This window comes from Fusarium sambucinum, chromosome I (assembly GCF_050947815.1).
Source record: "Fusarium sambucinum isolate potato_lamoka chromosome I, whole genome shotgun sequence".
In the NCBI taxonomy this organism is placed as follows: domain Eukaryota; kingdom Fungi; phylum Ascomycota; class Sordariomycetes; order Hypocreales; family Nectriaceae; genus Fusarium; species Fusarium sambucinum.
The window spans coordinates 3,911,467-3,929,613 of record NC_139294.1 but is presented as its reverse complement, the minus strand read 5'-3'; the positions used below and the strand labels follow the sequence as shown (position 1 = coordinate 3,929,613).

General features: G+C 48.5%; 5 protein-coding genes across 5 annotated transcripts; 4 read left to right on the top strand and 1 right to left on the bottom strand.

The window, feature by feature from the left end:
- Nucleotides 1–234: 234 nt before the first annotated feature.
- Nucleotides 235–2,037, top strand: FSST1_004003 (uncharacterized protein; the record flags this gene model as incomplete). The annotated part of the gene is made up of 2 exons (XM_083223765.1): nt 235–1,942; nt 1,994–2,037. The coding sequence occupies 2 exons, from the start codon at nt 235–237 to the stop codon at nt 2,035–2,037; spliced, it is 1,752 nt and encodes a 583-aa protein (XP_083087433.1).
- A 105-nt stretch (nt 2,038–2,142) lies between these two features.
- FSST1_004002 (uncharacterized protein) lies at nt 2,143–2,445 on the top strand (the record flags this gene model as incomplete). The annotated part of the gene is made up of 1 exon (XM_083230135.1): nt 2,143–2,445. One exon carries the CDS (start codon nt 2,143–2,145, stop codon nt 2,443–2,445), a length of 303 nt encoding a protein of 100 aa, XP_083087432.1.
- Nucleotides 2,446–3,289: 844 nt separating this feature from the next.
- On the top strand, nt 3,290–3,949 carry FSST1_004001 (GFA family protein; the record flags this gene model as incomplete). Its single annotated transcript, XM_083230134.1, has 1 exon — nt 3,290–3,949. One exon carries the CDS (start codon nt 3,290–3,292, stop codon nt 3,947–3,949), a length of 660 nt encoding a protein of 219 aa, XP_083087431.1.
- Nucleotides 3,950–4,676: 727 nt separating this feature from the next.
- On the bottom strand, nt 4,677–8,357 carry FSST1_004000 (DUF1765 domain-containing protein; the record flags this gene model as incomplete). Its single annotated transcript, XM_083230132.1, has 1 exon — nt 4,677–8,357. The coding sequence occupies one exon, from the start codon at nt 8,355–8,357 to the stop codon at nt 4,677–4,679; it is 3,681 nt and encodes a 1,226-aa protein (XP_083087430.1).
- A 6,458-nt stretch (nt 8,358–14,815) lies between these two features.
- On the top strand, nt 14,816–17,420 carry FSST1_003999 (uncharacterized protein; the record flags this gene model as incomplete). The annotated part of the gene is made up of 5 exons (XM_083230131.1): nt 14,816–15,862; nt 15,920–16,055; nt 16,106–16,302; nt 16,355–16,495; nt 16,560–17,420. 5 exons carry the CDS (start codon nt 14,816–14,818, stop codon nt 17,418–17,420), a joined length of 2,382 nt encoding a protein of 793 aa, XP_083087429.1.
- Nucleotides 17,421–18,147: the final 727 nt, after the last annotated feature.

Sequence of the window (18,147 nt, the reverse complement as noted above, 5' to 3'; positions counted from 1 at the left end):
TCCCCTCCTTGTTTACCTTCTCCTCTCTTCTGATTTCACCTTTTATTCAACCTCTTCCTTTCCATCTAACGCGAACCAAAACGCTACTTTCTATAAACAAGGCTTCTATTGCACGCAAACTCTTCTTCTGCACAGTCTTCTATTGATAACTACTCTATCAAGAACTCTTCTATTATTCACCGCCATCTACCAACACAAAACCATCACCTACAAGAGTGGATCTCCCCTTTCACGATGAATCTAAAACTTCTCGAGAAGATGCGCAGTTCTTGCCCATCGCGAGCATCATTTATGGATTTCATCAATCATACCGACAGCAGTATCACAGCCATAAAGCGGGATACTCGCAAAGCTGACGAAACGTCGCCTATCACCACCGAGGCCAAGCTCGTAAAGACACCCCTCGAGGACATTACAAACACCCAAGCCTTGTGCGATAATAGCGAAATGCAAGATGTCGTCAAGAAAAAGCCTTCGGCTTTCTACGGCAACATTGCTAAGACTGTGTCTATCAAAACACCCACCGATGAGCAAGCTGATGGCTACCCGTCCCCTTCTACTGGCGGGGAGGTGTCCCAAATGATTGAGGAACCCGCCTCATCCGCCTATCGCCACGAGTCTACTGGCACGCACTTCACCGAGCTCCCTATCAGCGAGGATTCTAACGGCGAAATGACGTCTGTTGCCAGCGAACGTATCGAACTCAATCCCGAAGCCCCCGCGTTCGCCCAGCAACGGGCAACCGAGGAGCAGTCTATCGGAAGCCCTTCTTTTGAAGTAAACACCCAAGATATTTCGTGCTTTGATTGTGAAGAAGCCGAACATATCGAGGAGTCCCACAGCCGTCAGGAGGCCGTTGAACGCCAGCATCTCTACTACTCTATGCATGAGGTATGGAACAACGAGTCCGTTCCTTTTTACAACAACCAAACGAGTTCTGCCGCCGAGGGGTATCCTCCCAACAATCAAGAGGCAGCCGGACATCAGTCTGCCAATGCTTCTGCGAGCGAGGATGAAACAGGCGAGCTCTATCCTATCAACGACAAAGCGTACGCGCTTACACAAGAGGCTACTGAGAAGCAGTCAGCCGATACCCCTTGCTACGAGGCCGTCAACTTCCAGTACGAGCCTGCTTACTACGACTATCTTGACACGATTCTGGAAGAATCTGAGTCCGACCATGACGAGGCCATCAAGGCCAAATCCATCCAAGAAAACATTACTAACTCCGCTACCTCGTCTCCCTTCGAGAGCTCCGTTGCAAGCAGCAACGAATCAGCTACCAACGAGTCGGGAGTCATTGATTCCTACATCTCTGACACTTTGGAGATTAGTACCACCATCGTCGATCCAGACACCCCCAACACAGTGGCCAGTGAGCACTCAAATGGAGGGGGAAATAAGCGAATCATTCGCTTTGACCGCAATGGAGACTTGTATCTCAAAGTAGGAACAAACCACCCCCGAAACATGCTGGTTGACTCTCGAGCACTCGGGCGTGCATCAGTCAAGCTACACGCTGTCATCTCTGAGAGCGCCAAAGGCAACAATGGCGACCAATGGACCATTGAATTTCCTGACGACGACCCAAAGTCGTTTGCTATTCTCCTGAACCTCGTTCACGCACGTTTCGAAAAGGTTCCCGCCATTGTGACTCTTGACCGGCTCTTTGGTGTATGCACTTTGGCCAGCAGATACGACATGACAAGTGTGCTACGACCTGTCGCCGAAAGGTGGTACATGTCTGCTAGAACAATTGATATAGGCTCAATTTTCAAGATGGCCTTTATCGCCTGGGAGCTGGGGTTCGCAACCGATTTTGGTGAGATTGTTGGATACATCACTCACAATTGTTCCCTGGATGACGATTCCGAGTTGGTTTTTGGCCACAACAAAGAACGACTCAAAGAAAACGAAATTATTCAGAAACTTCCCATCATGAGTAAGTCCTATTGAATCTATTGTCAGTCACGCCTTTACTAACCTTCCATAGCATGTATTGATGAGCATCGGCAGCTAGCCCTGGAGACTTTTTAGGAAGAGTGCCAGGGACTGAGCGAACTAATCCTGAGCTGCTCAGTAAGCGGCAAGCTGTGCGGAAGTCGACACGGAAGAAGCGAGATTTGTCTGATGCTTGGCAAGATGTTCAGCAAAGCTGAAGAAGAGGGTGTTATGGATCTTTTTACCCCTGGAAGCATGTACCAGCACTGTGGAAGTTTGAGCATGAGTCTTGCAACATTGGAAAGAAAGATCAGTAGTGTTGCTGAGTACATGGACGTCTGCGGCTCTTGCATCGGCGTCTTCGAGCTACTCACTGAGGTTCGGGCCCAGTTTGGAAGAGCTGGAGATCCGCTCTACCTGCACCACATCCACACCATGGCTAAGCAGGCCAAGAAGGTCCAAATGGGCGCCTGGTCGTCTGAAGACGAGAAGGATGAGGATTAGATCTGCGGATGAGGACTGTGTGTGAGAGATTGAGACACGGATGAACGGGGTCGCTTGTTTTGCGTTTTCTTTTTCTCTTTTTTTTTCCTTTTTGGACGACATCGGTATGTATCATAAGGCTTTGCGATGAATAAGGGCCGGTCCATCTACCACTAGTTGGTATTTTGAGACGAATAGCTATGATATGTATGAAAAGCTGAATTTGCTTTGGAGAATGAGAATCAATGAACAAGTGCATCAGAGTGTGTCAACGTGCCCGTGGTGAATGCTCGCCAGCTAGACGTTGTCTTTGATGACAGTTTGTTTAATGCAAATAGTAAATCATGAGTTGTTGTGGTTTAGTGTGATGTTGGGACACGATGAGTGTTGTTGCAGTACTTGTGTAATTGACAGACATGTTTGATCTCGGAGAACATGCCCTTAACGGCAATTTATTCTCCATCTGTGTCTTCCACTAGAGAAGAAGAAAAGAGAAGGAAAAAAGCAAAAACAAATCTGGATCCGTACTAAACTAAAAGAGATCGTGTCGTCTCGTGTCATTTCCAGTATGTGAGGTGAGGCCTTTTACCAATTTCCTAATTAGGCCATCCCGCTCACTCTCACTGGCCAGCTCTCGTCACCCCGCTTTGGTTCGATATGGTATGGTCTTGGACGATGCTCCAAGAGTGAATAAAATCAAAACAAGGATTGTGTCTTATTCTTTCTGCTAATAGTCAGTAGACACAAGCCCTAGTCCAGTTTGTCAGCCTTTACTCTTCTTCTCTTCTCTTATGTACATAAACCACCCCCTTACCTCTTTTCCCCTTACCTTCCTTTCCTTCATCCTTCCCTCAACATCATCACCATGACTCACTACTCTCAACGCAAAGATATCCTTCCCCTTACTGGCGGTTGCACCTGTGGTCTTATTCGTTACCAACTCTCCCTCCATCCTCTCCTCGTTCACTGCTGCCACTGCACCGCCTGCCAGCGTCAGACAGGCTCTGTCCTCGCCCTCAACGCCATCATCGAGTCCACGACTCTCAGCCTCATCCCCTCAGCGCCGCCCACAGTAGCCGGTACATCTACCAACCCAGATCCCGTCCCCACGAACGTTCAGCCTGCTTTTGCACGCATCACTTCAGCCGAGTCTGCTATCCGTGAACCCCGGCCTCAGGCAAAGACTTCATCTGTGTGTCTCCCGACGGAATCTGGTTTGGGACAGACAGTGGTCAGCTGCCCGGCCTGCCACACTGGCTTATGGAATTATTATGCGGATGCAGGACCTCACGTGTCGTATATACGTGTTGGGACCCTGGATAGACCTTGGGAGATTGAAGCTGATGTGCATCTTTTTACACGCAATCGCCCAACCTGGATGGCTGTCACCGATGGCAAGCCTTCCTTTGAGGAGTACTATGCTAAGCGGGAAGATCTGTTGAGAGACGATGCTCTCAAGAGGTATGAGATGCTCAAGCCAAAGATCAATGATATGTGGACTGAGTTAAAGGCAGGCTGGCAATAAGGGGGGACTGGGAAGCGATACATAAATCATGGCCCAGATAGACGTTGAAACTAGAAGCAGACTGTGAAATGTGGCGAGCGATGTTCAAGTTGTGATCAAGAGCACTCAATATATCATTACAGCCATTATCATTACAATCTTCTTCAATCAAGCAGAAGAAAACTCTCCTGTATTGGTCCACACTCGTCCCTAGCCAATATGGTATATGTATGTACACATGAAATTGCACCGAAGCCGTCGCTCTGCACATGTAGCAACGATCGCTATAAGCCTATATAAGCCTTTCCAATTGCATCCCTACTCCATCCATATTTACCTATCCCGCCTTGACCTGAAAACCCCCGCTCTCCAAAATGTACCGCTTGTTGCGAACTGTGATATATGATATATGATAAAACGAAGCAAAACAGTCCAGTTATTGCTCTCCAACGCCTTGACATCCAGAAACATAAAAACCGAATACTATTCGAAACCCATACAAATGAACAAATCACAAGGAGCGACTTGAGCCCCCCTGGTTCTGATTTTGGTTTTATGCGAGAAAGATACCCCCGATGCATGGTGATGGTACTCCGATGTTTGTGCAGGAAAAGCCAATATGCCCACAACCACTGTTGATGGGCAGAAACAAGATAAAAATATAAATGAAATGAAAGCATGTGTGCCAAAGAAAGTGGAGCATAATTGTGCTGTGCTTAATAGTAAGGGTATCTCAGATTCATTGCTTTTAACCACCGACCTTGCGGAAACCCTCGACTCCAAGTACAGGGATTTCCACATCACCAAGGCTTGCCATTCCTTCGTCACGACGGCGCTCGATGAAGTTGTTGCACTCGAAAATGACTTGAGCCCATTCAGCAAGTGCCCTTCCAGCGTAAACCGAGTTCTTAACATAAAGGCCAGTGGGCTTCACGGGTTGCACAGCAGTATCGGTGTAGGAACCCGTGTTCGGGTGGGGTGATGGCGATGGTGACGATGATGGGGACTGCGACTGCGAAGGAGGTGGTGATAGTGCCGGCGAGGGTGATAATGCTGGCGATGGTGACAGTGACAAGCTGTCCTTAATGGCGAGAGATTTATCGGATTCGTCACTCGAGCCCGAGAGCGTGAGTTCAAGTCTTGGGGGGCCACTTTGCTCAGCAGCCGATTTAAGCAAACTCGCGTTCTTTGCATTGTCAATCAGTCCTTGTTGGGGGCTGCCTGAGAACTTGCGTGTAATACCGTTGACTCTCAGCGGCCCACTGATGCGGCTCTCTGCAGGACCGGGAAGTCGAGGGCGAGTCAAAAAGCGCTCTCGGAGAGGCCCTGCCTGTTGTTGCCAAGCAAGAACGAACTTGAAGACGTACTTTGGCTCCTCATATGTGGGCTGTGAGTACAAGGAATCATCTTCGGACGCACGGTGTTTGTGGCTATTGGTATTGGAGGCCCTGCTTGATGTTGAAGCTCGAGACTCCGCCGTCTCCCGACGAACGGTTTGGAAATCATCATCCCATCCAGCGTTTGTGTTACCGCCAAGAGAAAGCACTTTGCCTAGTAGTGACCACCGCTTTCTTCCATCCTGCCTCGATGCGTCAGGGGGCAGACCGTTGAGGACGTTTGTCTCGCTATTAGGGAGCTTGGCAAAGGAGTCAAAACTACCCATGTACAAGCCAGGCTGGGGTACATTGATCTCCTGACGAATGATCATGAAACGTTTTCCTGGAGCAGGGTTCACAGGAGCAGTTGAAGGCGTCATTCGCCCTTCTTGTTCAGCAACGTGCTTAATATGCAGATAATGGGACCATGTTGTTTGGAGCCGCTCAGCCACAAGAACGAAGATTTGGCCATCCACTTCATCCAGCGTTCCTGAGTCCCGACACATTCGCCAAGACAGCAAACGCTGGTAGTAAGCCCGGACCATAGGGCACCAGTGATTGAAGAACTCGTTGAAGGTTTCTTCGGTAAGCAACCAGTCTTTGCAAACAGCCAACTTTCGCACAGGGTCCTTCGAGATAGCATCCCAGATAGAGTATATCAGGGCCATCATTCGAATTTCAGACATGGTGTTGAAAGAACCCATGATCTTTTGGCAAACGTCAAACCAGAAAGGCCAGTCGAGGTAGCTATCAGAGCTGTCTGGGTCTTCAAATTCACTGTAGAGTACAAGAACTTCCTCCAAGAAGTCGCACAAGGTGAAACAAGCTGGATGGTTGTACATAGAAACTCGGCGGGTCGCTGCCTTCATCATGGTAGCAAAGGTCTCTGCGAACGTATGGCGTGCCCCGGCAATGTCAAGGGAGTCGTCTGAAAGATAATCTTTCAATAGCATGATACATCGGTTCTCAGCCATGCCCCTCATGACATTATTGAGGGGAAGTGGCAGAGCCATTGCAGCATCGGCGCCTGGCATGCCATCCATGGCAGCGGGGCTGAATCCACCATCCATGGGGGCCTGGCGATGGATAGTAGTGTCCAAAACGTAAAGAAGTTGAGCTTGAACAAGAGCGAATCCGGGGGACCTAGCCTTTTCTAGAAGAGGTAGCCCAGGAGGCATGAACTGTTCGGACAGGATGTGGAAATACTTGAGAAAAATGAAGAAAACATCAGTATCCCGCCCTTTCCAGCGAGCCGCCCAGGGACCTGTCCAAGGAATCCGAGACACCAGCACAGGCAACCTGGGTACCTTCTTAAGGCTATCCCACATGCCCTTTGGTGATGTCCAGGCAAATACGCCAATGGTGGGAGGAAACAACGCCGCAATGTCGTCGCTCTCACCCATGTTCTTCTTTGGTAGGCCCAGGTCATCAGCAACTCGTCTGATCAGCTCGGGAGAAAGTCCCCACAGCCTAATCAGAATGTCGGCAACGCCTGGTGCAAAAAAGAAGGCATACGCGCAGGCCTTTCCAGCAAAATTAACCAAGCTGGCCGGAGTATGGCGGAGCGAAAGCTTGTCGACTACAAAACCCATTTGCTTCACCAGGTTGGTAACGAACATGGTTCTGACGCTGTGTTCAGCGGATTCTTCGAGGAATGCTGCTTGACTCGATGTGACAGATGAATTGGACGAGTTTGTCATGGATCGAGCTCGTACCTTTTCCGCTGGTGATCGGTCAACGAGCGGTAAGAAATAAGACGTAGCTTGTCGCCATTCCAGTCGCGTCATAAGAAGAGTTGCAACATCGAACAAGATTGGGCGGTCGACACCAGGCACGGGCTGGGGAGCTTGACCATCCAGCATTTCCAAGATTGCGGTCCACCACTTGTTCAAAATTGTTGCCCTGCGGTCGACGTCTTCGGCGCAAAGTTTCTTGATTGATTCATGATTCATGGTGCTTCGGAGGAAGGGCAGGAGCTGTGTTTGAACTTGCGACATGCGGTGCGCGGTGCTCTTGGCAAGGAACCCCTTGAAATCCTCATCGATCGCTTTAAAAGATGACCACAACACGTCTCTCTGCTGAGGCGGCATCTCAACAGAAGATTCATCAGTCACGGTCGTAGCAGATGTGGTATCGTAAGCGGAAGATTGCGGTGTGTGGTCTTCTGTGATGGTTGAAGCTGGCGGTGCGAGACTCGTGGCCGAAGAAGCGCAGCTGGTGTCGGAATCGGTATTCGTGTTGAGCTTTGACAAGCCCGCTTGTTTTTGCTTGAGCTTGGAAAAGTAGCTGCTCGCTCGCGAGAAGGCTTTAGGGGCGGAAGACTTAAGCGATTCGCTCGACTTGTTCTTATCCACTTGATCGACAGTCAAACCAGGGCGTTTACGAGTCTTGGTTAATTTCATCGAGGTTGTGCTCTCGGATCGATTGCGGCCAGACAACTCGTCGTTTTCCTTGGCAGAATCGGCGCTCTTCATGGGCGAGGGGGAGCGAGAAGGTCTCCATGAGCGTTTGGCAAAGTTGACGAAAGATTCGGATTTCGTCAGGGGTTTCTCTATAGGTTTCAGGTTTCCGATTGATCCATCGCCAAACTTCTTGTCTCCTGCAGAGGTGGTCGGTCGAGGGGGCTCTTGGCCAAGGTTGTGAAGATCTGACGTGCTCTTGGAGCCTGGGAGCCAGCCTCGAGTGTCTATGAGCGAGCTCGTTCTTTTTCGAGCGTGTCTGAACCGTGAGACCTCCTCAGGCGCCTCTTTTGTTTCAACGATCGAGGGAGGTGGTGGCGCTTTGATCTCAGCCCGTTGCTCCTCGGGCTGAAAAACGATCGTGTCGAGACTTGTATCAAGGTTGAAATCGACATTGAAGGTAGGAAGATCGAAATTTGGTAATGATTGAGCATCAGAAATATTATCGCGCTGCGGTATCGGTGTTGTTGTTGTTGTTGAGGATGAAGGGTTTTCGAGAGAAGATAGCGAGAGAAGGTCCGGGCTGGATTGAGACCGCGGGAAAGAAGACGAGGGTTCCACGGCCGGAGCCATCATCATGGTAGGACCAGTCATCTCATGACAAGAAATGCAGAATACTAAGCAGGCTTCAACGAGAGAAGCGTCCCGGAGGTTGATGCTCCTCTTATTGGAAAGCCGACCGTATAGGAAAAAATTAACAAAGTAAATAAACGTATCTCAGATCACCATTATTCGAGGCTTCTCTGGCCGGCAGAGGTATGAGGGTTACTACAGGAGTGAACTTTGTAGGACTGCAATGCGAAAGATTCCAAGTGGTTTGGAAGAAGGAAGGATGAGGCTTCTCAGGGTTTCGATACTGGTAGAATAGAACCGCAATTGCAACACAGCAAGTGCAGGCCTAACCTGGTATAAGGTGGACTCGTACTTTACCGTAGAGTACCTGGGCTTTTACTAGTGCGGCCTGCAGCTGCAACCTGCAACCTCCACATACAGGATCGCCGCGGACTAGCCGGGGTGGAGGAGCGGCAAGACAGAGGAGGTGATTGACAGGGAATCGGTAGGGAGAAGGCCGAAGTATCCGCCCGCCCAGCTTATTAGGTGTGTTGGTTGTATGTACTGGACTGGGACTGAGCTGCCATACAGTACAATCAGCACAAGGAGCTCCCAAGAATGAAATGAGGCTATGCCCAGAAGGGGCTGCGCGCAGTCGTCTAACTGGGATGTCAGGATATCAGGATGGGGCAACGCACAGATTAAAAGATGGAATAATTGTTCTCACTCTATTATGAAGGCCACCTGGGTTAGAAAGTCAGGATGGCGGACAAGGCACCTAAGGCCAGGCAAGGGGCTTTAATAAGCTGAAGCATTGGCGGGGTGGAGCGCCGTAATTGAATGCAGCTTCAGTAGATGAACCGCTGCAACGAACGAGCTCCATCCAATTTCGATCAAGGCCTTTGAAATGAACAAAACGTCATTAATTGATGAGGCGTCGAGTCTGAGCGCCATCTTCTTTTGTTTGTTTCTTGTGTCATTCTTTTGGGGAAACGCATTTGGACTCTCACAAGATTGAAACATCCGATAACGATGCGCCTGCATTAGGACCTTTCTGCTGTGTTATCCCAAGAAAGCTCGACATATCCGTAGTAGTCCATGATCAAAGAATAAAGGCACCCACCCAGCAGAGTTGCTAGCAATTCATGTCGGCGACATGCTATTCGTCCAAGGCCACGGCACTCTCCTTCTCCAGGGGTCGAAGCCTGGCGGTACAAGGAGCTGAAGAGGCACAGATTAACAAGTACACAAGGTACATGAGAAAAGATTGGACAGAGGCGAATGTAACCTAGGAAGCCATCACCTTACTGCGCGCTATCACTGGACGGTATTGACAACGAAGCAGAGTGAGACGCAGTGAGACCAAGTCGGGAGCAACAAGCATCATTCTTCATCCAAGTTTTTTGTTCCGAACCTGTTGTGTCATACATTCGTCTGACACCGAGTCTGATATTTCAGAAACCTTGGTAGCTATAGCTAACCTAATGGCGCAGTACTATTGGAAAGTATTGTACCTCGCGACATGCAGCTCCCATGTGGAAGCTTTGGTGGCGGCCGGCGAGGCGCACAGTAAAATTGACTTTCAACCTCGAACTTTCGTATATATACGGATACTCTTCTCATAACTGGAGTCATTTGTACAGACTATAACCGATAAAACTTGGAGAAAATTACCCTTCTGTTAACCCATATCACAGTCCTATTATAGGGACAAAAGACGATTGAAGATGATGGCATTTCTGATCCCCAAATCGGTGAAACAAGTGTTTCGGAAACCTCAAGTTCCAAGTTTTTCTCGGAAATATGTGAATGCATGCATGCATTCAAGCTTTCTCATCTACAGAAGGACGGTTAATAAATCAGATCTTCGATTGGAAATTCACAACACTATAAGCCCCCTGTCTCTTAACCCCTAGAGTCAAGGCAGGCCAGCTAACCGTGACGCAACTCGGCCGTGCTAGATGGAGATCATGAGTTCCATTGATCCCCATTAAGAGATACGTTAAACACTTTGAGCGATAACGGCACAAGGATGGAACAATAGCAAGTGCAGTTCATTCAAGCTCTTGTGCAAGAGTCCGCAAGCCTCTGTTATTCTGACATGTGCGTTGGGTCTCAACTAACACCGGACATTGTTCAGCGTCCGGTTGCCTGTCCGGCTGAGATTTCGTTAGTGGATTCGATGGGCTAAAGTCGTGACGACGGACAACTAATGGTGGATCCTACTGAGACTGACTCTTGTCATCGTTTGGGAATGTACTGTAACTGAACATGAACATAACAACGGATTTCATCTGCGGTTGAAGATCTGCCCCTGATGGTTGATGGGTACGTACTTGATCTGTATGTGGAGGATCCACGAACGTATTGACATTGTATGTATCACCTAGGATTACATTTTGTCAAGACAACGATCAATTCCATCAATTTTCGCATGATTAGAAGTCGCCCATTATTGGTTAACCAAGGTGTAGGTATGTATCATGGTTCATTCAAAAAGTGGAATCAATGGGGTTGTCCGAGATTGAGGGCCGATAAATCACTGTAGGTACAGTAGAGTACTGCACAAAGGGTAATGAGCTGCCCCCTTACTAGGAACTGGTAAGAAGAAAAGAAAAGAAAGAAACACGATCGTTATCAGTCTAATTTTCTCAACACTGACAGAAAAGGTCCAGATTATTCCAATTTGTGCATGGAGCCGTCTCTTACTAAAGTGAGAATACAGAACTAGAGCCGCCGTTGAAAGTCGGCTGCGAAGCCAATGGATCCATCCATCACTTAGTGGACAATCGTCATGCCGCTGTAGTCTGGTCTGTACCCGCCGACCGCAAAAAGGGAGCTAAAGCGTAGGCTTTTCTCCGTGACAAGGCAGCTATAGCAAGTTGTTGTTTTTCTTTTTTCTTTTATTGTTTATTTTTACTTTTCCCTTCCGTTTACCGCTTATTAGATATTGAAAGGTTATTTCCTTAGTGATGCGACTGCAGCATATCATGCAGATATCTAGAACAAAGAAGCAAGAGATCGATTGGCTCACACATTCTAAAATACGTGATGATAGGATTCGGGAAGCTCAGACTCCGAGAAAGGGGTCTTTTCAGCCATGACCATGACCCATGGATAAGATGTTTCTAAGCTCATCTCTCACTAAGGCCAAGGCAGCCCCCACCCTAATGTACCGCCATGTACCAGTAGATTGTTCATATAACGTGTTAATGACGTTCACTGACTTCTCAAATCCATTTACCTGATCAAGCCTAGAATCAGCATACTAACATGTTTTTTTACCAGTGGACGCCAAATACTTATCCGACCCATGGCAATTTCAGAGCTGAGCAAGAGGCGCCTGTTCCGCACGTGTCTTTCTCCCGAGCCTTGTCATATTGTCTAGGAGAAATGTTTCTTGTTGTCCATACGGACTACATACGTAGTATGGATATTCCAAAAGTCTGCCCGTCGACGGGGCGTCGGTTTCATGACTGTGAACTTGTTATGGTGCTTATTCATATCATGCGCACCTGTATAACTCCACGTGCTAGAGCTATTGGTCGTCTGTTCCGTTGACGACCTAAGCGGCGACAGGATAATTCACCATGCTCTATCTACCATGCTCTGCATCACTAGCCATCGGATTTCCCCAGCTTTGTTTGTTTGCTTATCATGAACGGGGCTGCGGTTGCGGCTGCGCCTGGTGAAGTATATCTGACTGCCGGTACACCGTAATGTAGAGTACAGCTCATGTAAGCTGGTGGCACAACTTCGCAGCCAGCATTCACATCGGTTTCCCTTGCATGCATCATGCTGTTCAACTTCGGAATACGGCTGAGGCCCCTTCTTGTAGCCCCATTCTCTCAGCTGTACTCTGTATCGCCGTGTGTATGTACCTATGCATGTGTAACTATAATCAATTGTAAGGCTAGTCTAGGTCTTGGTTGGGTAATTGATCCGACAAGATGAACAACAATTGGGACCTTGGCTGCGGCCCTGCAAATAGTACAGCTACTATTCTGGCTGTCTGGATCCCTGGTCGGCTGAATCCGAGGTAGACGAAGTTCCAACTTGATGGGCCTGCATGCACTGACCAGGCCGTATGTTGCCAACACAACCCCTAATGTGGCTCTTTTTGTCTTTTTGCCCACCACATCCTTTTTTTTTGTCTGATACCAAGCCCACAAGTTTGCGGTGGTGTGGGCTTCTCATCAATTTGACGACCGCCCAACAAGGCTTGTCTCGCTTGGCATTCGAATAATCGTCCAACATGCGAGGTGCATAGTACTGTCTTTCCATCCTTACATACGACCCAAGCCGCTTGGCGAATTAGGGGTTCACAACGCCAAACTTAGCGGTCGACTCCTAGCTCTACAGAGTTTCCACGTTGGAGACTTAGACAGCGGGGCTAGCTTCTTCTTGGCCGATGTGAGGGGGCATCATCTATAGTGACAGTGCTGCCATTCTTGCAACCATCGAAACGTTGGCATTCGTCGGTTTCACGGTCGGCTTGGAAAATGTATTTTGATAACAACATGGCTAATGCTATGGCATGTACCCCTATCTTCATGCACCAGTGTCTGTGGGATTACAAGAACAGAGGTGTTTGGTAATAGTAGGGGTGTATCAATATTGGCACGAAGAAAATTCCTTCAGCAAGGCGAGCATAGAAGAGCTCAATTGCTGTACACACTAATGCCGTTTGCAGTTTTGACTGCGCTTCACTGTTTCACCGAGTATTCACCTACCGAGGATAACCTTGCCTCGATCACTCGTATTTGAGATCTTGTGCATCAGGTCGACAGGTTGAACCACTCAATCGCAACCGCGTTTCCTCGTGTTTCAAACTCCTCGTCGAACCTGTGCGGTGATCTTGAGATGTTCGAGGCTTGATCATCAGGGATCATGCTTTGCAGTTCAATTGCAGCCGACGACGCGGCGTTGCTCGAGAGCATTGAAATGCATTGCATTGTAAGTTGTGGAAGAAGTAAAAACTTGCACGAAATTTTGAGGTTGATATGATGTCTGATTATGTAATTATATGTGGGGTCGTCACGAGGATTAAGCTAAGCTACGGTTCAGCACCAACACAGTTCGCATGATTCTTCTTCTATGTTTCTAGAGATAGGTAGATAGTTTATCCGTTAATCAGTCATTTCAGTACTGCCTTGGCATAACTATATAAAGAACACGCAGCAGGTCTTTATCAAAAGCCTAGTGCTGAGATGCGATAATATAATGCAATACTATAGCTGGTAAACATATTGCTTCTCGATGGATCGGATTCAGTCCAAGATTTATCCATAACAAGATACGCAAGTGCAAGTAAATGACGTCAGTCGGGATTTCATGCTTAATTTCTAGCTTATTACTGAAGATAATTGCGAATTTGGGCTGGAGATAATTACACTCCTACGTAAAAAACGAGGAATAAATCCAGACATACCACTACCGGGTAGGCTGGGCATCGAGACACACTAGAAAGGAAAGTTGAGTTAATATCCATGACCCTCACGTAATCGATCGCCATGAAGATCTTGGCAAAGCTCAAAATTAAATAGCGTCGATATGTGGATGTTAGAATATTCCTTTTTCATGTTGCTCTCACGACTACGAGAAGCGGTGAACTCATGTTTATTCAGCTTGACCGCAAAAGAGATGTCACATCTAATTATGCACAATTATTACCCCGTCAACCATTGAGTACACATCCTGGCCAAACTTGTAAACACCACCAAGGTAAAGTCAATCATGGAGCTTGATAACGAGTTGGTGTCTTGGTTTCCCTGGATTCTTCAAGGGATCACTTCCACTATAACCGATTGACCAATGGGAGACTTGATATTTCGCTTGGCGCCATCTCATCCCACCTCATTCCCTGATCTCAATTCCTATAATTTTAGTCTGTGCCTCGTGCCTCGAGTGAAGTGCTCCCTCGAGTCTTGCTACTTGAAATGGAGCGTTGTTGGAGTCGCTAACCAGTTGATGAAAGAGTCAGCAGTGACCTCGGATCTAACGCCAACTGGTATATATCATTCGTAAAGCGAGGATAAGTACCCTCTTTCTGGTGCTTCTCAAGTCCCTTATCGTAGCTACCTACCCCATGACCCCTGCACCAACAGACAGGATGGGATGTGTCTGGTTGGTTGCACCTGCGTCATCACCCAGTTGTACTATGTTTTTGTGTCTCGGTGTCTTACTATTAGACTAAACTGCTCTCCCGTCGGTATTACCCTCGAGTTTTTCTCCTGGACATTGTCAATTCATTCTTCAAGTATTCATTGCTACGGCTTCTTTTTGGGCTTTCATAGCACATGGTTGTTCTGTATTGAAGAGTATACATTCAGTCGGACTGTTGTCCTTGTCGCGTCCAGTGACAACCCGCGTCGTCGATTTTCCTTCCCGATATTAATCGCACAAAACTTGCGACGATCCTCCCTGTACCACACGGGAGGCCTCCATCTTAAGCTGCCTGAGAATCAACACTGGCTCTTGATCGCGACCTTTTTCACAAAATGTCAGGAGCAGGAGAAAGACCAGTGACCACTGAGTCGCAACGGAATCCCCATGCATCGGCCAGCCGTTGGCGACACCAGGAGTCATCTGCTTATGCCGCGCATGCTTCGCAGCTCACTGGCGAAGGTCCACCACGAGATCCTCACCAAGAAAATACCGACACGGGCGGCCTCGTAAACTTCCTCAACCAGTCGCGCATTGAACCAGAAGACGACAATCGTGAGACAGAAAAATACAGGCCCATCACTGCCGCCGCAGGCGATACCAACGGAGCTATTGCGGGCGACAATGTTGGCCAAAGCCATGCTGCGCAAGACCCTCCTGACGGAAAGACAATTGTTTGCGGTCCTCTCTTGAACTATCGCCATACGAACCAGGGACGCTGGCATGGTAGTGTGCTCGTTGTCGTGGAAGGCGGCGGCAAGATTCCTCCATACCAGCCTTACTTGACGCTCAACCTAGCTGTCACTCTCCCAGATGGTGGCAATGCGACCAACGGAGCCCGCGAAGAGGTACGTGCAGACGGACATTGCCTCTACTCCGACCCACGCAATACCTTCTGGGCTTTCAATATCAGTGTTCCGATCCAGGACACCGAATGTGGCTACGACTATGCTTTGCCTGAAATGCGCTTCTCAAGCGAGCACAAGCCTCGAGTGAACCGATTCTTCGTTCCTGCCGCAACCGAGTCTTTTCGCATCATGTTCCACTCGTGCAACGGTTTCAGCGTCGGGACCGACGAGGAGGCTTGGAGTGGCCCAGCTCTATGGAACGATGTTACACGAAAGCACCGTGAGGTTCCCTATCATGTCATGATTGGCGGTGGTGATCAGATCTACAACGATGGGATCCGAGTTGACGGTCCTTTACGCCAATGGACCAGCATCAGTAACCCCAAGAAGCGAAGACACCACCCCTTCCCCGAGACACTGCGGGCTCAATGCGACGACTACTACCTGAAGAACTACATCCGTTGGTACAACACTGAGCCGTTTTCTGGCGTCAACGGCCAGATTCCCCAGGTCAATATCTGGGACGACCATGATGTAAGTCTATGACATGATTGTGACAGTAGTGGCACGTTGGTTGCTAACGATTTCTAGATCATTGACGGGTTCGGCTCATATGTCGACGATTTTATGCAGTGCGATGTGTTTCGTGGTATTGGTGGTACTGCCCATAAATACTACATGCTCTTCCAGCATCATTTGCCACCACCCCCATCAACCTACACCTCTGGTATGACAGCTTTGTTGGCTTTTGCGGCGATTCGTACTGACGTGTATCAGACCATGTCGCTCTTGAAGCGAGCACTCAGGGACCCGACCCCAATCAGCTCATCGATACTTACGTCGCGCCAATGATTGAATCACCCGAGTACATTGTTGGTGACCATCCTGGCCCATATGTTGCTGAACGCTCTTTCAACATCTACACCCGTCTCGGAGCCCGCATCGCTCTCATTGGTATCGACGCACGAGTCGAGGTCAGTAAATTACGTCCCATAATGACAAGCAGGAACTGAATTTGAAACACAGCGCACGCGCCACCAAGTCAATTATCCTGAGACGTATAAGAAGATTTTCTCAAGACTGCGTTCGGAGCTCGAAGCGACGGCAGCGTCAGGGCAGCCGATCAAGCATGTGATCCTGCTCCTCGGCATCCCCATCGCATATCCGGTATGTGTTTTTTCTTTTCTTTTTTGCAGACAGATGGGCATAGATTCTTACTAACATGTTGTAGCGTTTAACCTGGCTTGAGAACATCTTCCGCAGTCCAGTTATGGGTCCCATAAAGATTCTTAACAAACGATTCGGACTCGGAGGAAGTCTCTTTAACCAATTCGATGGTAGCATTGATCTGCTGGATGACCTGGATGACCATTACACTGCGAGAACGCACAAGAAAGAGCGACGTCAGCTCATGGAGGATCTTCAAAAGATTGCTGCCGAGTACAATGCCCGTGTGACAATTCTTGGAGGTGATGTGCATCTGGCTGCACTGGGACGTTTCTACTCCAACCCTAACCTCAAGATCCCCGTTGAGGAGGATCACCGCTACATGGTGAACGTTGTTTCGTCAGCCATTGTCAACAAGCCACCTCCCCAGGCTGTTGCAAACCTTCTGGCTAGGAGGAACAAAATTCATCACTTGAACGCCAAGACGGATGAGACTCTGCTCAATCTGTTCAACAAGGACCCCGGCGAGTCCAACAAGACAGCCAACCACAACAACTGCACAATGCCTAGCCGCAACTTCGCGACCATCACCGAAAACTCACCCAACAACCCCCCTACTCATAACGGCAGTGTAAATGAGAATGGAACTGAGACCTCGGGGCAGAACTTCTTGGGAAATGACGGCCACAAGGTCCTTCACAAGGGAGAAATTCAGGCAGGAACAACACATAGGGCGGCATCAAGAGAGACCCACGGACGAGCCAACGATGGAACACTCGATGTGTGCATCAACGTGGAAATTGACCAGCACGACAAGGAGGGTCGAACAGAGATGTACGGATTGACCGTGCCATTACTCAACTACCGGCAAAGAGATGAGCCAAACACACCCAGGACGTCGGTCACGTCAGGAAGCCAGCAGTAGGACGACTTGAAGGTTTCTGTGCGGGACATGTACAATAACCATGTCGTTGTCAAACTTGATAAAAGGGCCAATGCAACCGGCTGGAAAACAGTGACGGGGTGGACCCAACGTATGTGGGGCCGGACCGGCAACGGTTTGCGAAGGGTGAAACGAACAGGACGAATATTACTTGATGGAATGAGACAGTGAGAGTGAAGAGAGTCTGGAAAAGGATAAGAGATACCCAGCTAACCAGCGAGAGAGTGAAGTTCCCATGGGGTAGTTTCTATTTGTTTATACCCGTTGAAGGTAATTGTCTGATATGAGCACACGAAATAGCGGTTGAAGAACCCGAAGAGTTGGAGCTTATAGAACAAGACTGCTCGAGATATTTGACGGACTGAACAGGCTAGTATTGTAGTGTTTATTGTTTCTAGTTTACAGTACATTCGCACATTAGCATGTGTCGAGCCATGATGAGAAACCATGTCTTGCATGCAATAGATAAGGAAATTTTCTTCCCCAGGCTCACCAAGTCGAAACAGGTAAAGTCTTTGACGCGAGATGGTTCTAACGCAGTCGCTATCTGTACCAAGTTGAGATAGCACATGACCATTCAGGTACCCCACGTTCGGAAAAGCGCGGCCATAAGTTTATCAAACATCCCAGAACTAAACTAGAGTTCAAATCCTTGACTTTCATGGAGATGCCTATATACGTACAGTATGGGATAAATTTGCAGGCTGAA